A 17,282-nucleotide genomic window follows, 5' to 3' on the forward strand; every position below is an offset into this window, starting at 1 on the left:
CGGCGAGCCGGGGCGGGGCCGGGGGCCACGGCGCGTGCGCGGTCACAACGCAGGTGGGGGTGGGGGCGGGGGCGGGACGTGAGAGCGCGAGCCGCTGGGTCGCGGGCGGTGAGTACAAGAGGCGCCAGACGCCGAGCGCCCAGCGCCCGGAGAGGTCGCGGCTGTCTCTGCCTTTCCTGTCCTTCCCCCTTCGCGGACTTCGGGGTTCCCCGCGACTCAACCCAAGCTTCCTTCTTGCGTTGTGTCCAGAAGCCGGAGCGGTCCACGATGAGCCGCTTGACCCGGAACATGCTGGAGCTGATCAAGTCGATGGCCCGTGACCCCGGTTTTGACAGAGTTTTGGAAAAGGTACCGCGGTGGGAGCGCCGGCGTCTAGAGAAAGCGCGAGGCTCGGGGAATCTCTCGCTAGGTCCCGCTGGACTGCCCGGGTCGCGCTTGGTAGCCGTGATGCCTGCTGTCCCGGAGCGGCCTGTGTGTTAGGTCGGGCGCCTGGTTGGTTCGCGGAAATTATGCTGCGAAGTTCAGATCTGCCTCGACTTACGGCCCGGTTCCTTCCAGATTAAAGCCTGCGGGCTGGAAATACGGTAGAGGGCAAGTGCGTGATCTACCAGCCTGGTCGCTTAGCCTCGCCTGTCCGATGGGCTCGGATCACTTCTTAGCCTGCAGCTGGGCAGAGTCACCGAACGCAGAGCCGGTTCCGTAGAAGGTGTGGAGTATCTCTTTAGTTTATTGAATACTGTACTGAAAGGGGAAAACGGAGTGGTTGCATAGATATAGAATCATTTCCTTCCTTCCTAGAGAACGCCAGCGAGGAGGAGGGGTGGGGGGGAGAGAGAATCTTACGCAGGCTCCAGGCCCAGCAAGAGCCCAGGCAGGGCTCAATCCCTCGTGAGATCTGTGGTCATGACCTGAGTAGAAATCAAGAGTCTGGGGCTTAACCCACGGAGGCACCCCGGCCCGGCTAGTTACAGTATCATTTTAAGTAGCGTTGCTAGCCCTCCTGCCGTCGGGGCTGACTGGGAGCTGCCGCTGTCCGGCGTCTGGCGAGCATGGTACTGCACGTGACTCGCCTGGGTTAAATTCAGAATTCGAAGTTTCTGTTGAATGTGTAACGCTGTCACACCATTATAAAGTTGAGAATTCTTAAGTCAAACCGTCGTCGGGCGGGGAATGTTTAAGTGATTCCCACTTGTGGAGACAATTTCTTGATTTCAGAGCGGGAGAGGACTTTAAGGCTTGGCCTTCAACATACGGATGCCAGTAGTGCTGTGAGGAAGAGCGTAAGAGACGAAGTCTACACTAAAGATGAGCTTGCTGCCTAGAGGATTGGAAAATAAATAATTGCAGTAAGGTGGGAAAGCCAGATTCCGGGTAGAGTGGTGCTTGGGGGTCAGGCAGGGATCGCCTCTGTCTCCTTGGCACATGAACAGACTAGCCCAGATTCCTAGTTTTCCGTGTCTTTGTAGAAATCGTCTTACCTAGGAACCATTTATAAATAAACATGAATAACAGAAGCCCTTGGTTATATCAGATTTGGAAGACGTTTGACAACTAAAGAACTTCTAGGCTTTTTCCTAAATATTTTAAGTGTGCATGCCTGTTTTCCTTTTAGAGAGGGAGGTGGGAAAAAAAAAAGAAACAGTTTTGGGACGCCTGGGTGGCTCAGTGGGTTAAAGCCTCTGCCTTCGGCTCAGATCATGATCTCAGGGTCCTGGGATTGAGCCCCGCATCAGGCTCTCTGCTCAATGGGGAGCCTGCTACCCCCTCTCTCTCTGCCTGCCTCTCTGCCTACTTGTGATCTCTGTCTCTGTCAAATAAATAAATAAAATCTTAAAAAAAAAAAAGAGAGGGAGGTGGGTCAGGGAGAGACTGAAGGAGAGAGAGACTCTTAATTTAGCAGGCTCCATGCCCAGTGCAGAGCCGGATGCGGGATTTGACTTCACAACCCCGGGATCATGACCTGACCTGAAATCAAGAGTCAGATGCTTAACTGACGGAGCCACCCAGGCACTCTTGCCTGTTTTCCTTGATTAGGAAAGAGTATTGGGAACTTTGCAAATACATAATTTTAAAAGTGGAGTTTAAACACAGACCAACTGCTGTTATTTATAGGAAGAATGTAGGCCGTTGGACCAAAGTCTTCCTCCTGGAAACAATATTTGGGCTACATTTTCAGTATTTCAATCATTATAGCCAAGGGCTTTTGTGAAAAACATAAGGAAATCATACTCAAATGTATTCAGTGTTTTCAAATAGCAAACACTATAAAATCCAAGGATGTGCTACTTTTGAACAGTAACTTTTTGAGAGAGATACATGCAACAAAAGTATTGGACTCAGGGGAAGACTGAATTCCCTAAAAACATCAGTAGCCATTTTCATTAGTAAACTTTCAACAACCAAATTTTGGGTGTGCGTCCTCGCAATTATCTTGCTGTGGGTTGGATTTGCCTTTGAGTAGTCTGATAAAAGTCTCATACCTTGCACAGTCACACTGTAACAATCATAAACTTCGCTTATGCCTGAGTTGGCCTTGGTGGTCCAAGTCTTCCAAGAGGATATGCCTGTTAAACCTGATGTACAGTTTCTCAGAAGCTGTAGTAAGATTGAATGGGGTCCCTGTGATTCTAGACCCAGCACTGTCCAGTAGAGATGTAGCACAGGCTACAAATGCAAACCACACGTATCATTTCATATATGTACGTATATGTATGTATATACACACATATATAGAACTACAAAAAAAATAAGTAAAATTAAATTGACTAATACATTTTAAGGAACTCATTATATTCGAAATTACATTGTTTTAGCTTGTAATCCATACAAGAGTATCCTGTTTTGGGGACTTCATCCTTGAAATCCAGTGTGCATTTTAAACTTAACAGCACATCCCAGTCATACTGGCCATGTTTCAAGTGCTCAATACTGACATCAGGCTAGTGGCGACTGTACTAACTGCACAGGTCAGTACCCCTGTGGGTGTTCTGTATTAATTTGATCTAAAATAGGATCTGTGCTTGTTTGTGTCTTGTAGGGGCACCGTTGCTTGGGCTACAATATATATTTATGGTGACCCATAAAGCTAGTTGTGAATTTGGTTCCTTTCCTATTATTGTAAACTTAAAAGTAACATGACCTGGGGCGCCTGGGTGGCTCAGTCGGTTAAAGCCTCTGCCTTCGGCTCAGGTCATGATCCCAGGGTCCTGGGATCGAGCCCCGCATCGGGCTCTCTGCTCCGCAGGGAGCCTGCTTCCTCCTCTCTCTCTGCCTCTCTCTCTGCCTGCCTCTCTGCCTTGTTGTGATTTCTCTGTCAAATAAATAAAAAAAAAAAGGTAACATGACCTAAACCAGTGTTTCTCAACTAGGGGTAACTTTGTTCCCTGTGGGACATCTGACAGTGTTTGCGGACGACTGGAGTGGGATGGAAAGGGCACTATGGGGGCATCTAGTAGGTGGAGGCCACAGATACTGTCCTCCCGTGCGCAGGCGCCTTCCCCCAACTCCCCACAATAATGAGTCATCCGGTGCACGTCAGCGGGGCTGACACCGAAAAACCTTCTCAATCATTCTCTCTATCCTGGGTTGAGACTAAATAAATAGCAAAGTATAAACCGTGTCTTTGTGCTGAACTTTGGCTATTCAGATCATGGAACTTCCTTTCATCCCCTTCATCTTGGTATAGAATAAAATGTGTTTTTTTCTAAATCTCTAATTAACAATTATATTCTCTTTGTTAAAATAACTTGCGTGTTGTTCGTTGTCTCACCAGTCCTTGCCTGTCGAAGGTTGTCCCTTTGGTTATTTAAATAGGAAATTAGAGATTTTTCAAGATAAGAATGTTCATTTTTAAGCATTTAATGCAAGTATATTGTTAAAACTAAATTGGAATAAGGGTATATATGATCTTTTTCAGACACACCTGTGCTCTTATCACTGCTTTTGCGAAGATCAGAAGCAGTAATGTTTCTTCTTTTTCTTCTTTTTCAGTAGGCTCCATGGCTGGTGTGGAGCACATGTAGGGCCTGAATTCATGACCTTGAGGTCAAGACCTGGGCTGAGATCAAAAGTCAGACACTCAACGGACTGGGCCACCTAGGCGCCCCTCTTCTTATTACTGAGTGTAAGCAGCAAGTGAGCTGTACAGTACCATTACTTCAAGTCTGCCCCATTATCCAGGCCTACAGTGGCCTTACTAACTACCCCAGTAGAGACAACCAGCTCACCAAAAGAGAGGTGCGGTTTTTTCTTGATTATATACAAAAGACAATTCTGTCCTGAGTGCTAACCTCTGATTCTTTTGAAGGTCTTTTTGTTCTGTTTTGTTTTTGTCTTTTGAGGAGCAGGGAGGGGCAGAGGGAGAGGAGAGAGTCTAAGCAGACTCCACGCTGAGACGTGGAGCCTACCTGGGACACGATCCCACAACCCTGAGATCACAACCTGAACCAAACCAGGAGTCAGACACTCAGCTGACTGAGCCACACAGGTGCCCCATTTTAAATGTTTGTTGTTTTTTTTTAAGTCAATGAATTAAGTAGGATAACACTTGAAATTTTTTTTTTAAAGATTTTATTTATTTATTAGAGGAGGAAGCAGGCTCCCCGCTGAGCACAGAGCCCGATGTGGGGCTCGATCCCAGGACCCCGGAATTGTGACCCGAGCCGAAGGCAGAGGCCCCAACCCACCGAGCCACCCAGGTGCCCCAACACTTGAAAGTTTTATAATAGTCCCTTGGAGTTTTGGGTTTTGGAGAGATGTTTAGAACCAGCATATAAAATCTGCTAAATGATGGTGACTTTCTATTCCTCCAAAACCAACCTGTTGAAGAAGGCACTTTGCACCCAGTCCTGCTTCAGGTGTCAAATTAATGCACAAGATCTTACCTTAGAACATCTTTATTATTTTAAGGCTGTCCTTTGTAAAACAAAACAAAACAAAAAGCCTCCAGTTTCTCAGTGTTTATAAACACCCACAAAACCTATCTTTTATAAAACACTAATAGAACACTCAGATGTCCTGCTCTTACTATTAGATCGCCTTAAAATCCGTCAACAAAGCAAGTACTGTGAGATAATGAAGAAATACCAGCCACAGTCCTTCTGGGAGTTTCTCATCTAGGAGAGAAGGAAGGTGGGGTCCAGGGAACATAGAGCCATTAGATGTTCCCTGAGAGAAAGGGTCCCATGAATGAAAAAGTTGAGGAAACATTGATGTCGTATCCCCCCTTTTAAAAAAAATATTGCGACAAAATATATGTAACATAAAATTTGCCGTTTTAACCATGTTAAAGTACGATTGAGTATTAACTCCATCCACACAGCCGTGCGACCATCACTACCACCCACCTCCAGAACTCTTCACGTTGCAAAACTGGAACTTCATTAAACAGTAACTCCATTTCCTTTGCCTCCAGCCACGGCAACCACCATGTACCATCTGTCTCTCTGAATTTGAGTACTCTAGGTACTTCATGTAAGTGGAGGTGATCTAGCCTTTTTATACATTAAAACATTGACTAGTTCTGCCGTAAGCAAACGTGTTTCACTTTATCATGTGTAAGTCCCACAGTACACATGTGGAGGAACCTATCTTGGGAATCTCAAGTGAGAGGCACTGTGCGAGGGTCTGGAAAGGCTATGTAGAGTCCAATGCAGAAATAAGGGAGTGGAGTTGCAAAGCGAGGTAAGAGATGTAGTCATCCTTACAGAAACGAGATGACGATGTATAAGGAAATGAGATGTCCCAAGAGGAAGAACACAGACTAGAGAGAAGCATTAAGGTTTAGGATTTAATTTTAGTTAAACCTTCATTAAGGTTTAGAACCTCAGAGACTACAGGAGTGGGTAAGAAGGTAAGAACAAACCTTATACTGGGTGCCTGGGTGGCTCAGTTGGCTAAGCGACTGCCTTTGGCTCAGGTCATGATCCTGGAGTCCTGGGATCGAGGCCTGCATCGGGCTCCCTGCTCCCTGCTCATCAGGGAGCCTCCTTCTCCCTCTCTCTCTGCCCCCCTCCCTGCTTATACTCTCCTCCTCCTCTTGCTCTCTCTCTGTCAAATAAATAAAATCTTTAAAAAAAAAAACAAAAAAACCTAGGGGGGCACCTGGGTGGCTCAGTGGGTTGGGCCTCTGCCTTCAGCTTGGGTCATGTCCCAGAGTTCTGGGATCAAGCCCCACGTTGGGCTCTCTGCTCCACGGGGAGCCTGCTTCTCTGCCTGCTTGTGATCTCTGTCTGTCAAAAAAATAAATCTTAAAAAAAAAAAAAAAAAAAAAAAAAACAACCTTATACTTACTAGAAGAACCATGAGGCTTTGAACTGACCACAAAAGCACAATTATTTCTGTTATTTAGAAAATTTGTCAACATGACAGAACAGAGTACTTCCAAATTCATTATTGGCCATTAAAATTATCTAGGTCTAAGAAATGCACAAGAAAATAATAAAGCAAGCTTTGTTCAAAGACTTAGATACAGAAATCCTGGTTGTAACATTATTTGTGGTATCAGACATGTGAAATAAATGTTCAGCCACAGAGGAACAGGTAACGGAAATCATTTGTAGCTCCATGTAAAGGAGTCATGGTTTAAAAATAACGTATTAACATAGAAGCATGTCACAAAACGATGTGGATGACCTTACAACATTGGAAATTTTTATCTTGAAATTTTCATAGCATTTACTGTGTGTCAGGCACTCTGCACTTTACCAATATGAACTCTTCATGGGAAAAAAAAGCCAATAAAAGTCAAAATATAATTATCCAGAAAAGGATTTCTCTGAATAGGTGCTAAAAATCAGATGTGGTAAGAAGAGCTATAAAAAGTTTTGTAAGTGGGCCAAAGTGTATCAGCAGGCTGTTTACACAAGATGGGTAGTCAGCCGATAAGCAAGAAAAGTCAGGCACTAAACATGCCCCGGCTCGTAATCTGGCTAATCCACATTTAAACTGTGAGATAACATATTATTTTGCCTATCACATTGTAAAAAGAGTAATTCAGAGTAATAATATACATTATTGATGAGGAATTAGGGAATGAAGCACTCTTACTGCTTTCGAAAAGGATTCTGGCAGATTTGTTAAAAATTTACGTACCTTTTACCCAGCTATCTAATTCTGGTGATCGATCTTCTAGAAATAAAATAACTTTGTAAGGGTGAAAAACATGGCAAGAACATACATGTCAAGCAAGAGTTTAATAAATCTAATATATTCAATATAGGGAATAGCACAAAGCCATTAAGAGAGTTCTGTGACTGGAGCTACACGCATGGTTATGATTTACTAGGAAGACGTAAAGTAGTATGTGGAATGTGATCCCGTTTTTGTAATTTTATAAAAAGAAAGGGGGGAACCCTACATACGTATACATGTTTGAATAGGCCTGGAGAATGACAGTGAATGATACAGAGCAGTGAAGGAGTGGTAGGTAGGAAATGCAACCCTACACTGTTTATTCATAATGAATTCATAGAAGATGAATGATTGTTGTCATTAAAAATCTAATGAAGAGGGGCACCTGGGTGGCTCAGTGCACTGGTTAAAGCCTCTGTCTTCAGCTCAGGTCATGGTCTCAGGGTCCTGGGATCGAGCCCCACATCGGGCTCTCTGCTCAGCGGGGAGCCTGCTTCCCCCCTTCTCTCTCCGTCTGCCTCTCTGCCTACTTGTGATCTCTATCAAATAAATAAATAAAATCTTAAAAAAAAAATCTAATGACGAGAAGGAACATGGCGGTTTAGATGCTAAGATTTAAGGAGTCAAGATATAATTGGTGAAATTATGGACTCAAGTCAGAAAGGGACTTGGCATCAATTCAGAGCAACTATAAATATTCTGGAACATTAGTACTTTTAGCAGTGGTGAATGGAGGCCCAGTTGAAGGAAATGGTGAATTTACATTTCTTCCACCATGGAAGACAGTCAAGGTTTAGTACTCCATGCACACTTGGAAAGGGCGTGCTGTTGAAATGTTCTGCCACTTGTCTAAGAAGCCCTTTTATTCAAGTCCTCTGTTTTCTGAAGATCTCAGGTGATCTGAGAGCTTTGATAGAAGTTAAATATATGTATTTTTTAAATTCAGCACAGAACACTATAAAAAATCAAGGCAGTGTAATTTTTACTCAACCAGTCTAGGACTTGCAGGAATTTCTGGAATGCTGTTCCTCGGTGAAGAGGGGTTACTTAAAACTTCTTTGTTGCTGTTTGATTCATGGCACTGTCATAGGACAACGAAGCTGTGTGCTGGGCCTTGACTCACCATATTTACTTACCTGCAAGGCACTGTCCCTTCCTGCAAATGGCTCCATATTCAGATGCTAGATTCCAAACTAGATCACCTGCAACAGTTCTCCCGAGTTTGTATGTCCCCCCACCTGGAGGGGAGTCAGGAGATGTGAACAGACATTGCCCCAGTCCTCAACGTATATGGATAGGGACAGTCCTTCTCCATTAGCCCCTTTTCCAGGCTCAAGGCAGCAGAGAACACATATAGGGCAGAAAGCTTACTAACGTGAGGCCTTTACAGGGTCCATATTTATAGGTATTTTAGAATGATTCAGTAAAACCTGCCATTTACCAGCCATTGCGAAAAACCAGTGGTGGTTCACATTCCTTCATAGCCCATCGGTCACTGTCCCCACCACTCCAGGGAACTAATGTTACTTCCACTGGTTAAATTCCAGACACTGTTTCATTCAAGTCCACTTGGCTCTTCCTGGGGCTTCGTTGTGCCTGTTGTGGCAGTCGTTTGCTAACGTCTGTTACTTCTGGCCTCCTCTTACAAGCTCTGCTGGTTTGTCACCTTCCTGAGGACTGGGACAACATCGTATTTCGGCTCCTCCACCACCTCTGTCCCCGGCATCGCTAGCTCTTTCCCAGCTCCGCTGTGTACGCTCACGTTTGCTGTCGGGCTTGCTGCCTGCCATGCAAGAGCGTCGGTTGATTTCCCTACTTCCCTCTCCGCACGGGGAGCTCTGCTTGGGGGCAAGTCCACAGAAGAGCCACCCTGCTGGGCACCCGGATCAGTGCCTCACACCGGGTGCCCAGCAGGGTGGCTCTTCCTAGAAGAGACTCCTCCCTGCGGTCCGGTCAGTCAGGTGCTGGTGCCACTCAGTGTCGTGCATTTCGTCCCGGACTGCTCCTGTGGTTCCCTTCGGGTCGGAACGTATTCACTCACCGAGCAAGCATTTGAGCACCTACGATGTGCCAGGCACTATTCAGACGACCTGCTAGGGACCATCCCCTGCACTGCTGCTGGTTCTGGGCATCCCTTCTCTCTGTCTTTACTGAAAAGGTAAGGGAGGAAGGGGGAGTCTCTCACCTCCATTACGTTCCGTGTGATTGAACTGGAGCGCAGGTGTTACGGCGAGAGAGGAGGGCGCCGTGCCGCAGGAGTCACACACCTGACTGCACGAGGAACGCGAAAGACACAGTTCACTGCAGGCCATGAAAAAGGCTCGATGACTGAATGTGCACACGCACTGTCTGTGTGTGCACGTGTATGGGTCAGACTGGGCTGAGCCATAAAGGTTCTTGCCAACCTCCTGCAGCTGCCTGACCCGTGGGATCCCGGGAATGCAAGGTATCTGGACAGTTAATTCTCTGTATTATTGGGGCCACAGCTAATATATTCCTGACCCCGCTGCATGACAAAAGGCTTTCCAGACATCCTCCCACAGGACCCCGAACGGAGCAGGACCTAGTTGTCTGCGGCAGTCCAAGCGAGGTGTGAAGGGAGGTGATTTGGCACAGGGGTTACACCGGAGATGTCGGAGTTGAAGAAGGACTGAAGCGTCCAGGTCTGAGATGGGTGAGGATGGAGACCACGCACGCGGGGCTGCTGAGTGCGGTCCCTAACTCCAAGTCAGCCATAGTTAATGACCTGTAAACAGCTGTGTCCCCTGCAGCCCATATCTTAATGGAAACTGAGATTTTTTTTTTTTAAACAGTGTTCTATTCATAGCCCCATTCTTCATCAAACAGAGCTCAGCTCTCCATTGGCTTCTTCCCCAACAAGTTCACTTACTAGCTTGGGCGGCTGACTAGGACATTCCTTTGTTAGCTCCCACTGGCTGAATCCCTTCATCTAGGGAGATGAGAAACGGCCACACATAAAAGCATTTCTCTTGCAAAGTCAGGCTGACTGTCAAAACGCTCTCTCTCCCAATATAGATTTTAAACCACTCTTGTATACTTGTGTGTCCTTTGGCCTTTCAAGTTGGGAAAAAAAGAGTTAAAAACTGTGTTCTGCAGTGGAAAGTCAACATTTGTATTACCTCCTGTCTTCCATCCCAGCTGAAGTCGGAGAATCCAATGGGACTTTAACAACTAACCTCTACTAAACACACCCCACACTTACATGGCACCAAACTACCGCTGGTGTCTGTGAGGCTCGACTTAGTTCTCTCCCCTGCCCAGCTTCCTTCCCCATTTCACTTGGCTCACTCTTCTCGGTCTGTCACGATTCGGTTGCTGTTCCCCAAGAAGCCCTTCCTAATGTCTGTTCTCTTAAGACATACTTCTGTTCGATACCTTTCTAGTGACTTGGATCTGTTCTGACTAAGTCCCTGCTCCGTGTACTCGCCTCTCCCTTCAGGTTGTGAAGCCCTGATGAGCAGGGATTGGATTTCATTCATCTTCCCACGGCCAGTGCTTGCCATACTCAAGTCAATGCCCAAGTACGGGGAGCTTACACCTTGGTCCTGCTTGGTGTGTCCGTTAGTTTATGAGGACATCTTGTGGCTGGATCATTCGTTGTATGAATACACTTGATCCTGTTCTAATATTACTGGGCACTGATGTACCTGTTAAGCAAACCATGGCATAAAATTGTTCAGGATCATTCATATTGTATGGCTCTGTTCTATTTTACTTCAGGGCCTACTTCTCGGGGATAAACCACAGCAAAACCGCTAAAGTTGTGGCTTGTGAAACTTTCAGGTGTCTTCCTGGTGGGAGCCTAGAGACCACTGTACATCCAGACACTTCGTAGTTACTGCTGAGGGAGACTCAAGACAGACCTAGAGCTCAGTCAGTTCTACCACACCACAGTGACCCCAACAACAAACCACTCTGAATTTAAGTTACTTATGAGATGGAAATTATCCCTTCCTTACTGTGTAGCATACGTTAGGGGCCTGGCTCAGCACCTAGCGTAGGAAGATGCTAAGGTAGCAGTTAGGTAGAATCGAACCACTTAATGCTCAAGACACTCATGTGATTCTTTTTCCCTGCAATACTATAAATGAGCAGGACCTTGAAAGCTGCAGTTCAACTCTGTCGCATTCTATTGTTGAGCTTCTTGTATTAAAATGGGTTTATGTTGTAAGTTTGTTGATTCTAGTAACTCACTGAATTACTGAATTTCTTCCAGTCTGTTTTTTAAGTTGTTTAAACCATTCATTACAATGTCATTATAAAAATTACTCTCTGCAAGAACTAGGGAACATCCAAGTTAAACCTATCATGGGTTAATAGATCACAGGGACCTGCTAGCTTTGTGGGTCCCAAATTTCTATGGCAACATTAAGAGATGCCAGGCTGTCACACGCAAGGCTGAAAAGCTCTATTTCTGCAGAGTGGAGATTAACCAGAACTACTCTTTCCATAAATATTCCTTTTTCTTGTCTTTTTTTTTTAGATTTTATTTATTTGACAGAGAAATCAGTGAGAGAGGAACACAGCAGGGGGAGTGGGAGAGGGAAAAGCAGGCTTCCTGCTGAGCAGGGAGCCCGATGTGTGGCTCAATCCCAGGACCCTGGGATCATGACCTGAGCTGAAGGTAGGCGATCAACGACTGAGCCACCCAGGCGCCCCAATATTCCTTTTTCTTCAAGAACAATTTATATACGGGTTAATGTCTAGCAGAGATACTTGTAACTTACTTGAATTTCTAATTAACTTTTTTGGGATGATTTAAGATTTTATTTTTGAGCAATTTCTACACCCAGCATGGGGCTTGAACTTACAACCCCAAGAGATCAAGATACGCACCAGGTGCCCCTGGAGTGACTCCGTTTAATCCAGTGATAATTCTTTTTTTTTTTTTTTTTAAACTTGGGTTTGTTTTTTTTTTTAAAGATTTTATTTATTTGACAGAGATCACAAGTAGGCAGAGAGGCAGGCAGAGAGAGAGGAGGAAGCAGGCTCCCTGCATAGCAGAGAGCCTGATGTGGGGCTCGATCCCAGGACTCTGGGATCATGACCTGAGCCGAAGGCAGTGGCTTTAACCCACTGAGCCACCCAGGGGCCCCTCCAGTGACAATTCTTGATGGGCTGTTTGGGTTTCTTAATACCAAATGTTGAAAAAGAAATTTTTTTTTACACTTAGGTGACTCTTGTGTCTGCTGTCCCTGGGAAAGTGATTTGTGAAATGAAGGTGGAAGACGCCCACGCCAATAGATCAGGCACTCTGCACGGCGGTATGACAGCCACCTTAGTGGACAGCATATCAACAATGGCTCTGCTGTGCACTGAAAGGGGAGTGCCGGGAGTCAGTGTGGATATGAACATAACGTACGTATCCAGATGGTACTACAAGTAACTTTCTTAAATGTGAAAACTCACTTCAAACAACTGAAACTAAATACCTTTATAACAAATAAAATTGGAGGTGCCCTGAGCTGGTCACCCTGAAGTGTAGCTACAGAGGTGCCCTGAAAGAGCCCTGAAAGATCTAGAACTAGAGGAGCTAACTGCCGCATCAGGCATAAAGGGGTCATGACCTAAACATGCCGAACACCAACACTCAGCTCCCATTCTGTATACCGGAGGGGCGGGTGGCGGGGGCATTACACACTCACGGCCTAGAAGTGTTCCACAGCTGCCTTGCAACTGCCACTCGTACAGGCGTCGTGAGGGTTGAACTGAGTGCCTAGAGAAAAGCCTGAATAAAATTCAGAGAAGCTGGATAAACTTTCATCAAGTATACATTGCCATTGCCTTGTAACAAGGCGAACACAAATGTCCAGTTTTGTAATCCTGTGTCTCTCCTTGCAACCGCCAACGCGCTCTGCGGACATAAATGAGATTGGGAAGCAGGCCCCCAGAGGTCAGGCTGTCACTCACCACCCTGAAAATGTCTGCAGGGGTCACCTGTTTTCAAGTGTAAAAAACTCATTTTGAGCATTAACTAGTACCACTGCTGGTCCCATCAATAGAGGGCACAGGCCCAGGGGTTCACTTTCAAGACAACTGCTTTTTCCACAGACACAACGGAACAATGACTCTTGTTGGCGGGAAGGGCAGGGATCAGGGTGGGAAAGCCAGTGTTCGACAACATGAGGGCAACGGAAATAACGTCAGTTACGAGAGTTTTATACAGTCTCAACCTTTCATCAGGCTACCTTAAGAAAATTCAGCCCTTCTTTATCATAGGAATCAACTGAGGTGCAACAAGCAGATCACAGGACAGGAGGCAAATGCTCTTGAAATTAAGATCTGCAAAGGTTCTGCTTGCTGTGCGGGTGAGCATGGTCTGCAGTCCTTACCTTAGTCCCTGTGGTGAGGGGTGAGGCCCACTGCCGACTGCACCTTGCCTCAGGAGCCTTTGTTGAGAGCTGAGGTCTTCCAGCCGAGCCCCGCACCTCACGATCTTCTGAGATCCTACTCCTGCTCTCGCAAGGCTGAAGAATTTGTAGTGAGTCACACACAGTTTTCACGTACGTGTGGTCAGATACGGGTCACAGTCAAGAACTGCCTGAGCTTCAAAAACGGGCTCATTTGAATGGGGAAACAGTCTCAGAGATTTACTCTTGATATTTCCAAAATAAATCAGTGACAACTCAAGATTCAGGTAGGTAGGCAAGTGTCTCAAAAAATACATACAACTCATCACCAGGGTTTAAAGGCCTCTATCAATTCTCATAGTTCTTACATTCCATCGTTTGTTTTTTGTTTTTGTTTTTTTTTTTAAGATTTTATTTATTTATTTGACAGAGAGAGATCACAAGTAGACAGAGAGGCAGGCAGAGAGAGAGAGAGGGAAGCAGGCCCGCCGCCGAGCAGAGAGCCCGATGTGGCACTCGATCCCAGGACCCCGAGACCACGACCCGAGCCGAAGGCAGCGGCCCAACCCACCGAGCCACCCAGGCGCCCCATTCCATCGTTTTTAAGTGCAGTGAAGTGCGGAATTTACTCCCGTACAGCTGAGTGAATCCTAAATATTGATAACTTGACGGAGATACAGTAGTCCCCTTCTTACCCACAGGGCTACATTCCTAGACCCCCGGGGATGCCCAAACCTATTATATATATTTGTATGATATATATACAAAACATATACGTATCTATGTTCTTCCCTATACATACATACCTATGATAAAGTTTATAAGCCAGGCACAGATTGATAATAAAATAGAACAAGTGTTATATACTGTGATGCTGTAAGAGGGTGGTCTCCCAAACTCCCTTGTACTGTGCACAGCCTTCTAGTGAGGACGGGACATGCAGTACCCACGTGATGGAAGTGAGGAGAGAGACAGGCAGGGGTGCAGTGTTAGGTTACTGTCGACCTTCTGACAACAGATAGGAGATCATCTGCTTCCTTCTGGACCACAGGTAAGGGGGAACCTACAGTACAGGGCCCAGGCAGTACTTCACCCGGGGAAGTTAAGTAGATTAAATAAAAGCTGGAGAAAATCTTTCACCAGCCCCAAATAAATATGAGATAGGAACTTGGAGGGGGGGGGGGATGACTTCCCTATTTATGGAAAAAGAAAACTTGCGTGGATATGGAATGGGGAAGATGAACTTGGTCAGGACCAGCCATCCAAATCTGACAGGGCAGAAAGCTTACTGATACTACTTCTAAACTACTTGGAAGAGGAAAGTAACACATAAGAAGGCTGTGTAAGAGGGCGCCTGGGTGGCTCAGTGGGTTAAGCCGCTGCCTTCGGCTCAGGTCATGATCTCGGGGTCCTGGGATCGAGTGCCACATCGGGCTCTCTGCTCAACAGGGAGCCTGCTTCCCTATCTCTCTCTGCCTGCCTCTCTATCTACTTGTGATCTCTCTCTGTCAAATAAATAAATTAAAAAAAAAAAAACTTAAAAAAAAAAAAAGGCTGTGTAAGAGATGCACACAACTTCCCCTCATAAAAAATTGCTGTCAAGAATTTTTTAAAATTCAAAAAGTAAAAAGTTAATTGCTGTTAACTATATTTAACTTTGTTTCCCTTCAAGGTACATGTCGCCTGCTAAAATAGGAGAAGACATAGTGATAACAGCGCACATTCTGAAGCAAGGCCGAACACTTGCATTTGCCTCTGTGGATCTGATGAACAAGACCACAGGGAAACTAGTAGCACAAGGCAGACACACCAAACACCTGGGAAACCAAGGCCTGCAGGCTGACTTCAAAGACACCCAACAATGAAGACAAGTGTAAAGCTGACTTGTAACAAATATAACTTTCAAAATAAATTAGCACAACCAGAAATAGTTTTCTTTGGGCAAAATGACATAGGAACCAAGTGGATTCTAGGATGGGACTGTCTGTTTTTCACTTAACCTCTTCGGTTTGTTTGTAATCTTATATAGATGATACTTGGACCAAAAAAAACCTCTTAGCTGAAAGGGTTTCTGAAAACTTAGGTAAAGCAAAGAAGACAGCAAGGCCATCTTGAGATGGGATTACTTTAAAACTAAAGCCTGGTATTAAGCTATTAGAGAAATATAGGAAGCAACTTGAATTTGGAAACACTATCCACAGGTAAAGGCTGACTTATCTTTTGTCATGCTGCTGTCTGCTCAAAGGACAGAGTAGACTTCCCAGGAGCAGTGAGCACACAAGGTGGGCACCCAGTTCTTAACTTCTAGTATTTCCCTCTAAAAGGAACCTTGGGTGGCTTGGAGAAAATAGCTGATTTCAGGACTGGGAGGCTGAGGTAGGGAAATTGACCTTAATGCTTCAAAGTAAGCATGTGTTCAAGAAAACAAACTGTGTGGGGCGCCTGGGTGGCTCAGTGGATTAAAGCCTCTGCCTTCAGCTCAGGTCATGATCCCAGAGTCCTGGAATTGAGCCCCACATTGGACTCTCTGCTTAGTGGGGAGCCTGCTTCCTTCTCTCTCTCTGCCTGCCTCTCTGCCTACTTGTAATCTGTCTGTCAAATAAATAAATCAAATCTTTAAAAAAAAGATAAAACAAACTGTGAAGCATTGAAGGAAAAAAAATTTCTAATTTGTAATTGTAACGAAAGGAAGTATCGTTTAGGTAGATAATATGTGGCAGAGACAGGAAAGCTCCTCCTTATGACAGATGCTGCTCAATGTGGAGGGGAGGGGTAGATATTACCATTTTGCAACTATCATGGTAAAGACAAAAATCAAAAGCAAAATCAAAATTACAGCAAAAATCAAAAATCATCAGTGGTTAAAAAAAAAAAAAATCATTAGTGGTGCTCCTGAAAAAGAGCAGGGCATGTCCATGTTGTTGCCCAGATTCCTTCCAGTCACAAGGAGAAAAATAGTGACTATACAATGCAGAAACAGGACACAACCTTGACCAATCAAAATTAACATCAACCAAGAGCAAAGTGACAGTGTATTTCTGGATATTAACTGGAGAAGGGAGTGAGGTCACTTGAATTGGGTACTGGCCAGTGCATAATGCCAAATTTAACCATGAAGAACATTCAAACGCAAAATGAGGAACACTTTCTATTTTAGAACATTAGCCTACTCTTCAAAAATGTCAAGGTCATTAAACAAAGATTAGAGACTAGAGATTTGAGAGCTAACTGCAAGGGTCCCATAGTGAATGATAAAACCTGACGGTATTAGGACAATTAGCAGAACTGGAATATGGACAAAAGATAATAGATGAAGGTATATCAGAATTAAACTGCCTGAATTTGATAGCTTTACCGTGGTTATGCAAGAATATCCTTGTACTTGGGACATATGCTAAGTACTAGAGGGTAAGGAGTAAAGATGTATACATGATGTATGTACCAAATTCTCAAAATGGTTCAGAAGAGATGTATAAATATATGTAGAAAAATGTGGCTAAGACTTGGGTAAAGGTTATACAGGAGCTTTCTATTACATCTTTTCTAAATTTATTCTAAAAAACTTAAAAACCAAGGGCTGCTTAAGTGCCTGACTTGTAGCATGTATAATTCAATACAGTAGAACTGTAGAACAGTTCTATAGAGTCCGCCAGCCTGGTCTTAGATCCTTCCCAACCCTGGATGTGAGCTTGGGCAATTTACTAAACCTCTGTGGCTCTTTCCACACACAGTTGTTAAGAACAGAGCTTTGAACAGGACCTGCCCATAATAAACATTCAG

At 44.9% G+C, this 17,282-nt stretch overlaps 1 protein-coding gene across 1 annotated transcript; it reads left to right on the forward strand.

The window, feature by feature from the left end:
• Window positions 1–64: 64 nt before the first annotated feature.
• On the forward strand, window positions 65–15,426 carry ACOT13 (acyl-CoA thioesterase 13). The gene is made up of 3 exons (XM_046004523.1): window positions 65–348; window positions 12,326–12,510; window positions 15,175–15,426. Exons 1-3 carry the CDS (start codon window positions 268–270, stop codon window positions 15,365–15,367), a joined length of 459 nt encoding a protein of 152 aa, XP_045860479.1. The 5' UTR covers window positions 65–267; the 3' UTR covers window positions 15,368–15,426.
• Window positions 15,427–17,282: the final 1,856 nt, after the last annotated feature.

This window comes from Meles meles, chromosome 5, assembly GCF_922984935.1.
Source record: "Meles meles chromosome 5, mMelMel3.1 paternal haplotype, whole genome shotgun sequence".
NCBI classification, from domain to species: Eukaryota; Metazoa; Chordata; class Mammalia; order Carnivora; family Mustelidae; genus Meles; species Meles meles.